The sequence below is a fragment of the Monopterus albus genome, unplaced genomic scaffold (genome assembly GCF_001952655.1).
Source record: "Monopterus albus unplaced genomic scaffold, M_albus_1.0 scaffold85.1, whole genome shotgun sequence".
Taxonomy (NCBI): Eukaryota; Metazoa; Chordata; class Actinopteri; order Synbranchiformes; family Synbranchidae; genus Monopterus; species Monopterus albus.
In genome coordinates, this window is record NW_018127965.1 from 1,284,997 (window position 1) to 1,294,897 (window position 9,901).

General features: G+C 42.1%; 2 protein-coding genes across 2 annotated transcripts in view; both read left to right on the forward strand.

Moving 5' to 3' along the window:
* Positions 1-2: 2 nt before the first annotated feature.
* stard3 (StAR related lipid transfer domain containing 3) lies at positions 3-8,539 on the forward strand (the record flags this gene model as incomplete). Its single annotated transcript, XM_020607359.1, has 14 exons — positions 3-215; positions 362-439; positions 714-791; positions 903-956; positions 2,146-2,263; positions 2,351-2,452; positions 2,582-2,637; positions 2,738-2,830; positions 4,258-4,320; positions 5,395-5,490; positions 5,572-5,651; positions 5,760-5,864; positions 6,010-6,103; positions 6,416-8,539. Coding segments are annotated over 14 exons (1,365 nt in total), but the record flags the coding sequence as incomplete, so codon positions are not given.
* Positions 8,540-8,961: 422 nt separating this feature from the next.
* Positions 8,962-9,901, forward strand: part of LOC109964235 (melanoregulin) — a 4,195-nt gene continuing 3,255 nt past the window's right edge. The window contains exons 1-2 of the mRNA XM_020607398.1: positions 8,962-9,428; positions 9,673-9,835. Of these exons, the coding sequence (XP_020463054.1) occupies positions 9,334-9,428; positions 9,673-9,835 (258 nt within the window). The 5' untranslated portion in view covers positions 8,962-9,333. The remainder of the gene's footprint in view (positions 9,429-9,672; positions 9,836-9,901) is intronic.

A 9,901-nucleotide genomic window follows, 5' to 3' on the forward strand; every position in this document is an offset into this window, starting at 1 on the left:
TAGTGCCGGGTGGAGAGTATGGCGAGCTTGGGGACAGCCTCCCTGCCATCGCCTCCATGAACTCTTCCTACTCTACATCGCTGTCTCTCCCTTCCCCATACCGGCTTGTACCACCTGCAGAGCGCAAGGCCATTTCTGATGTCCGTCGCACCTTCTGTCTCTTTGTGACGTTTGATCTGCTCTTCATCTCACTTCTCTGGATAATTGAGCTGAATGTGAGATTTCAGTTTGGTTCAACAGACAGAAGATATGAGGCTTTAGTGAAATGTTTTTTGTTCTGTTCACTCTTGTTTTTAATGAGAGTAGTCATGGTTAAGGCTCAGTTTGATGCTGGTGTGGACTCTGCTCTGTTTTCCTACAGATCTCCAACACAATTGGGGACAATTTAGAAAAAGAGGTCGTCCATTATAACTTCAGGTCTTCCTTCTTTGACATCTTTGTAAGTGGGTCAATCCAGGTCTTTGTACATTTCATTTGATTTCACTGGTGTTTTAACGTATGTGTGTAATCCTGATCGTGTTTAGAAAGCTTTCATCTCTTATTGATCAGTTACCTACATTGTTGCATAGTCTGATTTCTAGTATCAGACGGAGCTGTCAGATGCCAGCATTTATTGACACTAGAGGGGAAATGTTAACAAAGTCAACATGTCAACAGCATGTGACAAAATTAAATGCCCTAAGTCATTTTCTGTTTCCTCCTCCTTGTCACAGCTCCTCGCTGCGTTTCGTTTCCTCTGTCTGCAAGTAGGATATGCTGTTTTTCGGTTGAAGCATTGGTTGTTTGTTGCAGTAAGTGAGCACAGTTACAGTAAAACACACATTGGTAAAATACTGTAAGATGTTTTGTGTTCACTGCTGAACATGAATTAAAACACAAATCAAATCCTCTTTACTACACAGGTTACCACTCTGGTGACCACTGTCTTCCTTGTTCTCAAGGTCATCCTATCTAACGTGAGTGTAACACAACTCAACTGTTGGGCGTGTGTGTGTAAATGTGTTTGTGGTGGAGGCTTGTCATCTAAAACCACTTTGACTTTTTCACTTCTGCATTTATTCCAGTAATGTGCTGTTTGGTCAGATGACAGGCTGATAAGAGTTTTTATGATTCTACTGTTTTAGGCACTACAGAGATTCAGAAACGTGTTTTTGTCAGGAATTTTACCTCTGCTTACTCCTTTAAGTCAAATACTTTTGTATGGAATTTACTTTTGTACCGTATATTCAACAATGGCTAAGAAAGCCAACTTAAAGTGTAACTCCCACTTCTGTGGTGGAAGTTGTTCAAGATTAACTTTATTGTCATTCAGGCTATTCACCAGATAAGTAGACGGCAGAATGAAATTATTTTGCATTGGCATCCACAAACAAAGCAACACCTAAAAACTATGTTAAAAATAAATATATAACTTAAGTTACACTAAAAAGCAGTACCCTTTAATAAATAGAGAGAAATACAAGTACTTCTTACACATTATAATAGGTAGAGGGCCATACTTCACCTTATGGCCCGGTACCGTTTGCTCTCTGGCAAAAGGGCAGACAAACCATGTCCAAGGGGCCTCTTGAAATGCTGTTGGCTTTGGTTAGGACATGTCTCTGAGCAGTGGTTTTGATGGGCGTGAGTGAAGTTCCAATGGTTTTTTTTTTTTTTTTTTTGCTGGCCCCACCACTCTCTGCCGTGCTTTTCTGTCCAAGGCATTACAGTAAAATGTAATGTAATGTAATAGTCATTCTGGTCCTTTCAGCACCATGCAGTCTCAGCGTGGCCAGGGGCAAGTCCCGATTCTCTTAATTGCATCTACACTTCCCGCATTTGTGTCTTTTCCTTGTCATAGTCCCGCCCATGTAAGAAAAGATGCAAGGAGAAAGGAATGAGGAAGCATAATTTTAGAGACATGAAATGTTCTTTCCTTCAATCCTTCATCTGAAGCATTCGGTCACCAACTGCTGTCCGATAAAGGGGCATGTCAGTCCACAAAGGACTGTATATCCTCCCTCATAGCTCCTCCAGGCAGCCTCCTCACTTCTCAGAGCAGGAATAAGAGCCTCAGGATGTCCTTCAAGATGGCAAACTGAAACAACTTTCAGGTTGTGTGAGGAAAAGGAATTGGGATTTACCCCCTGGTGTCTTTTTACACAGCTCCTGTCCCAGAATGCCTTTGGCTATGTGTTACCCATCACCTCGTTTGTGGTGGCGTGGTTGGAGACCTGGTTCCTTGACTTTAAGGTGCTCACGCAGGAGACCAAGGATGAAAGAGGTGAGGGGAAAAATACAAGTCAAGTCTGAACACGACTAGACAAAAATAAACTTCTTCTTTTCAACTGCTTTCCCTCTTTGGCCTCAGCCTACCTAGCAGCAGTGAATGCAGCCTGCGAGCGTGCCCCCATGATGTACCCCCGTGCTGTTTCAGATGGACAATTCTACTCCCCACCTGAATCTTTCGTAGGCACGTATGCTTATAGAGCATTTTTCTAATCAGCCTTAAGTACAGTTTGCCTTAATGGGTTCATTCCTTCTGGTGTGTTTTCTATTTGAGCTACAAAACTGAGCTTTGGCCCTGAATTTGTGTCTGCAGACTCCGAAGAGGATCTGGACGAGGAGGGTCTTGGGCACAGTGCTGTCACAGCTCAGGTACCTATGCCAGTTTGAGAAGTCATTGTACTCAGCTATTACACAAGCTTTTCTTCACCTGATGGTGACTATGATCCTACCTTCATTTGTCTCGTTCCAGGAGAAGGAGTATGTCAGGCAGGGTCGTGAAGCCATGTCTCTGCTGGAACAGATCCTAGCCCAGGAGGACAACTGGAAATTTGAAAAGAACAATGTAGGTGTATTACTTGGCATCACTATATTTGATTTCTCAATAAAGAAGAGCCCCGCCACCCCCCCGCCCCAACTGGTAGGCTTGTACAGGGCCATTTCAGCAGACGTGACGTGAGCCACATTTACAGCTGCTATGCAGTATTGGTGATACTGTATAACCCTCATAACACTGTGAGGGAAGAAAACAAAAATGCAGCCCTTCACGTTCATTTGTATGAGGGAGACGCAGGGCACCATTACATCATGCAGAAAAAACTTGGATCAGGTTCAGCTTTTTCTGCAATGCAGCGTCACATTACTCAGCAGATTGTACCACTGGCCAGTCTCATACATGTGAGCATGTATTCCTGGTGGATTACATTGTAGCGTGAACACTGCCGTTTCTGTGGTTTGCCTTGACATCACCACAACCAAAGATTATTGTATTTTATTGTCTCGCCAATACATGAAACAATGCACCCAACCAGAACAACACCCTGAACTTTTTTTCACGCCAGAGGCTGTGGTTTCTGTAAATAGTGTCCTAATGATGTCTGAGCCAGGGGTCTTTGCATTAACTCATGGCTGAGAACCCATGACCACGTGAGCCTGATCACTTGTAGATGTGCCTCATCCGATCCCATTTTGATCCCAGTGTGTTCTGTATTTTTTGTTATCCTGATAACATACATCAATGCAGAATATATTTTAATGCCATGAGTAAAGGGGGTATATAGCTCACCAAGTCCAGTCTGCTACCACTGACAGGTTTGCTACATCTGACATGCCTCAGTTGTTCTTTTCGGTCTCACGCATGCAATTTTAAATCAGCACAACTGTCTACAATCTAACATGTGTACAGTGTAACCTGAAGTACTTTTTTACCAGCTTATGTGCATAACTACTAGTGAGTATGTGAACATTACAAAATTGCATGTGAAAGACTAACAAAGGACTGAAGCTGCTGCTTTTGCTCTGTGGCCAGCATTGTAGCCAAAAGTGTGAGATTCTCAAATGGATCATACGACCAAAATCCAAACACTGTGCACGTTTTGCTCCCAGCTATGTGGAAGGTAGAGGTTTGATAGCAGTTTAATGAATTTGAGTCCACTGTTGATGTTAATGATGTTGTCTGTATCATATCCACTGGGCTATACTGTGTTTTGAATGTGAATCCTTATAGATCCTTACGGATCCAGTTTAGTAATTTGTTAGAGGTGATGAAATAAAAGTCAAAGATGGACTTTCAGAGTAGTAAAACAATCTATTACTGTTTGCCGTGTAGATAATCAAGTGTTTTATACTCTGGTCTTTGCTAATTAGAACAGAAAGGAGGATATAGAAGATTCATTAAGACATCTGTGTGACTCTGAACTCTGAAACGCCACTCGAAACCCAGCTCCAGTGAAGGCATTGTGATACTGACCCTTCTGTTTCATTTCATGGCAGGACATGGGAGACTCTGTCTACACCCTGGAGATTCCCTTCCATGGAAAGACGTTCATTCTCAAGGTACAGTGCTCCTTTGTGTTTTCACTGTAAACATATGCTCCATCAGTGACCCAAAGGAATCATGACTCGACTCGTAATGCTGCACTTATTTATCATGTATAGACCATGATAGGCCATTTAGTTAGTAATCTTCCCTGATGTTTTATATCTGATTCTGATTTTGCCCTGTACTCTATTACTGTATATGAGTGTGGCGTTCATGGTCCTGAGTTAACTGCACTTTGCATCTGGTGGGCACATGTATTGGACAACCTCTAAATGGCACTGTGTTGAAATAATTGAGACCAATAGAGTGTTAAATCAGATATTAAGGAGGGTTCCTGGTGCCCTCGCAGAAGAACTGGTGTTACATTACAAAGGACTCCAGAGGAGGCTGAAGTCTGATGAGAAGCTCTGCTTTCCAGTGGTTTACCGCTGTCATGTGTGCAGATATTACTGTAGTGCAACCTTGATTTTATTTTTCAGCACACTTCTAATGTCTAATGTGTCTAATGGCTGGTGTGTTGATGTTATTGATCAGCCTGATTGATGGACTCAGTTTGGTGGTTGTAGAATCTTTTTAAACAAAATTGTGATTCTTTTTATAATATAGAAAATGTGTGGCATCAGGGGGCATATTTATCAAGAATCTCAGCGTTAGGTAGTCACCCCTAACTCATCAAAATTTCACCAAATGATACATTTTACTTTGAGGAATAGAAGTCCTCTGAGCATATCAGCAGTCCTGATTTAGGATATCGCTCCTATCTCTCTCAAAATGTAGGATGTGTCCTGACTGGTTAGGAGCTGCCAGGAGGTGGTTTTCAGGCAGAGACAAGCACACAGACCCCACGGCAGCACTGTTCCAATAGAACAGTGACCACAAACACACATGAGAATTGGATTTTAAAATACCCTTTAAATTTTATAGTCCTCACCTTGGAGGATCATGTGACCAAAACATAACAGGTTAGACTTACTTCATTTCTCAGTGGATGGCATGCAACCAATTTCTAAGTGAGGTTTTGTTTTCAGAAATAAGACGCATGGCTGCTGACATACTTGCCTTTGATATAAATGACTGTTTGTGTTCAGGCTCTTATGCAGTGTCCTGCTGAGCTCGTGTACCAGGAGGTGATTCTGCAACCAGAGAAGATGGTCCAGTGGAACAGAACTGTTTCTGTCTGTCAGGTGACCTGTACTCATCTATCTGTACTTGCAAACATGTTTCAGGTCGTGCCGTGCTCAAGTCTAACAGTGCTTTCTCTTCAGATCCTTCAGAGAGTTGATGACAACACCTTAGTATCATATGATGTCTCTGCTGGAGCAGCAGGTGGAGTTGTGTCCGCCAGGTACGTCAGCACGGCAAGCAGCAGGCTTTAATATGGAGATCTTTTTGTATTTGTCATCTTTTCTTTCCATCCTTTATTGATTTGATATTTTTTTCCCCCTTCCTTTAGGGACTTTGTTAATGTTCGGCGAGTGGAACGCAAACGAGACTGCTACCTATCTGCAGGCATGGCAACCGACCATGATGCCAAACCTCCATGCAACCGCTACGTCAGGTCAGACCATGCCTCCAATTGGGCTCCTTGTCACTGATCCTGGAAATAGGAACATCATATCGATTTGAGAAAAGTGCCATTGTGTTAGTTTCATTTCCTTGACTTCTCTGTCTTCTCTTTTTTTCCCCTTTGCTGCTGACCTCAGGGGAGAGAATGGCCCTGGAGGATTTGTGGTCCTCAAATCCAGCTGTAATCCATCTGTCAGCACCTTCATCTGGGTCCTGAACACAGACTTGAAGGTGAGAACATGTAGCCTGCTACTGCTACTCTAACATATTTTAATGCTTGAAACAAGATCTTTTAATTTCAGTAGAAATTGACTAGTCTGTGTTTATGGAAGGAGTTGTTGCAGCTGCAAATAGTGACACGGTGCAGAAAAATAGAATGAGAATATCACAAATGGGGATTTCAGACATGATTCATTTGGTAATTATGCTCAAATCTGTTAACAGAAATCAGTATATGAAATATAGAAAATACTGGCAGTGTTTTCCAAGTTAGGAGATGATTTTTGAGAAAACCCACTCTTCTCACACTCTCTGTCTCATCAGGGCCACCTGCCCCGCCTCCTCATCCACCAGAGCCTGGCCGCCACCATGTTTGAGTTCATGTCCCATTTACGCAAACATATTGCTGACCTGCGCTCTCACCACTCTCAGCACCACCACCACCACCACCACACTTAAAACAGGAGCCACGTCTGTGCCACAGCTGTTTGAGAGGTGTCACTCCTGTTTTGATCTTTGTAAACCCCAGATATGGGTCATAGCAGCGAGCCTCTGATGCGGAGATGAAGGAAGGTGCTACAGGATCTGATGAGCCTGCACTTCTAAGCCTGGGGGGACATGTGACCACACAGTCATCACATTTCAGTCACACAAGAAGTTGAGATTCAGTAGTCAAAGATGTTGTTTCTCCTTAAACTTGATCAATGTTGGGTTTTTTTTTTTTGTGTGTGTGTGTGTGATCACATTCATATTCTTTAGAGGGCCTGGAATTATTTTGCCCTGTCCCTCATAATAAAGTGGAAACAGTTTCCTGAAAGCATTGTTTGGGCACGTTGACTTTGCTGAAACAAGAAGTATAGATTAAAGTGATCCTCACCGTGCAGACATCGGTCTCGCTTTTACAAAGGAATTGATACAATGGCATGAAACAGCCATTTCTGAGCATTACCTTACTGCACATGTTAACAGTTAATTTGCTGCCTTTTTTTTTAATTTTCATTGCAAATGCTTAAATGTGGTTTTCTGGTGCACATGCCCCACGACAAACGCTTCACAGACATATCTTCAGCAAGTATTCAGTTGTACTGAGTAAAAGCTGTTGACATGCAGTTTATTCTTCTTAGCTATACTGTGACAGATGAGGAAAGAAGGCACTTGGTCTTTAACTTATTAAGCCCGAGGGTGCTATAAGGTGTAACTCGCCTAAACAGACGTACCCGAAATAGCACCGTAAGACGGGACCCTGTACCAGGTCCATAGGATTTAACAGGCTAATTGCCTCTAGAGGGAGAAACCACTGATCTGCTAGATGAAAGCCTCTAGAGTTTGACACCCTCCTCTTTCCCAGGGTGTAAATATTTGATCAACTGAGGGTGTATCACTGAGGGTTTTTAAATTCTGCCTTTGCTTTGCACTTTCAGGATTGGGAGTCAGATCTGGAGGATGTTAGTTTGTGTTGCAAATGCTTTATCAGGCTCCGTTAATAAAATGAAGGTGATTATAATGTCCATTAATAAGGATGCTGTACACTTACTAAAGCCTGTCTTTTGTGCCAATAGACACAAGTGGCCTTGTGGTAAAAAGGAGAGCTCCTTATTTATCATCAACCCTTATTCCTGTACTGATATGATTTTTCATTGTAGTTTGGAGCCGGCCTTCCCTCAGGCCTAGAGATGTGGCTCTGAATGAGGTTTCTCTGTAATTTCTTACATTACGATGCATTATGATTGCTCATTTACAAATGTCACTTCCAGCCTATTACGTTTCAGCTGTGTTTCAAACTCTGCACCTCAGTATTATGATGTACCTCAGAAAAATGATGATTTCTATTTGCATATGTCATGAAAACTGGGAAAAGGCTGAAGTCTGGCCATTGGTTCACACTTGTGTGGAGTTGAACCAAAGAGTAAATTGTTCTTCCTTGTGCTTATCAGTCTTGAGAAATAAGGCACAAAACCACTTTGTTCATGATTTGAAGGAGCGTATTAATTTGCCACATCACACACACTCGCAGCACTGCCAGTCGGCCTTTTGGGCATTGAACTTTATCGGCTGAGTTATTTGTGGAAGCTGCAGTCACAGTCTGAAATTATTCCACTCTTCCAAACTATGGTTGTTGAGATTCTTTTTGGATAATTTGTCACAACTGATTATTAGTTGCTCACTGTATGGAAGGAATATTAAATTAAAGCACTTAATATCAATAATTTGGTGCCTTTATCACAGTCACATGACAAATCAGCCTTTTCTTTTGCTTCATGTTTGCAGCATATATTTTCAACAACGGTATACTGTAGGGGTAGGAAGCCTGTTTAGAGTACTTAGGTTTTCTTTAGTGATTATCTTTGAGTGTATTTTTCTTGGGATCATTCATCAAACATGTTAATTTAAAGGCATAACAACTGACCAATATTTTTTTTGTCTTGTCTAATAAAATATATGAGCTCATGACATCGTTCACCTCCTTTAAATTAGAGATGCAACCTGTTTATGCTTAGAACCCCTATTTATCTATTTTTGTACTGTACTCCTATTTTTCAGCAGTGGGTGTTTATGTCATTGAAAACAGGACCTTTTTGATTTGATCCTAAAGTGTGCTTCGGGCTGGGTCACCCTTCACATTGTGATCATTATGTACCATTGCAATCATCACAATGCTTCACCAGAGTGCAGCTGTTTCTCTCAAACTCCTAAAAGAATTTAAAATTCCATGGACATGATGCCATTTGATTCTATCCGAAATTTACAGTGATCCAACCTTATGTATAGTTAAGTAAATTTAGTAGCCATATATTATGAAATGAAATCCTTAAATCAGTACAGCCATGGTTGGATACAGTGTGCAATTAGACCTACTGTTGAGGAGGAGATGTGTCGTACTTGGGGCAAAACACAAGGTCAAGAGATGGAGCAGCTCACATGATTGTGCTGTGACTGTATACTCAGGCTATGGGTGTGTGAATGCGTTTTGATGAGAGAGCGAGTAGCTCATTGCTCTCACTGTCCTCCATGTAAGGCAGATGATAAGCACCGATTCTTGGGCTCCCATCTGCCCGAGCTTCTCTATTCAGGCAGGAGGACAAATCTCTACTGGGTGTGGAGCCACAGTGAAGTCCTGGAGAAAGGGATGCTGAAAATTAGCGTCGGGGGATCAGTGAGCTTTCTCATTTTTTGACCTGTTGTATTTTGTTCATTTTTTTTCCAGAAGCTCTTCTTCTGAGACTGAAACCAGCTCTTAATAGATGGGTTCAGCCTTTCAGACATTCTGCATGCGGTTCTGCTGCTGCTGCTGTACTGGTGGCGACGATGATGAGGATGAGAAGCAGCCTTTAATACCGTAAGATGAACCAGAAGCAGAGATGTCAACACATACCAGTCAATACATGAGTAGTATTATTGTTATTATCTACATATCACATAAATAATAAACACCAGGAACAGCATAATTCACAGAAAAATGCCTTTTACAGTGTCACTGGTGATTTACATGTGTGTCACTTGGTTAATTATGTATCCAAACTCAATGTTTGAATATGTAGTTATTGTGTTTCTGGGTGCTTGTGTGTTGGCTGACCACACAGTCAAGATCCACTGGAGTACTTTAACCGTGAAGTCCAGAAGCGTCGTGATGAGGAGACCAACCTGTGGAGTGAGCCAGGAGACCCCAGCCACACAGAGAGAGATGACGACCGGGCCCTGTGTGCCCTGCTGCAGGCCAGAAACAAGATGCGCAAGGGATCCTTGGTATGTGAAGGAGGAGAAGACACTGAAGTTTGGTTTGAGGCTTTGTTGCTAACTGGTTCAAAAGCT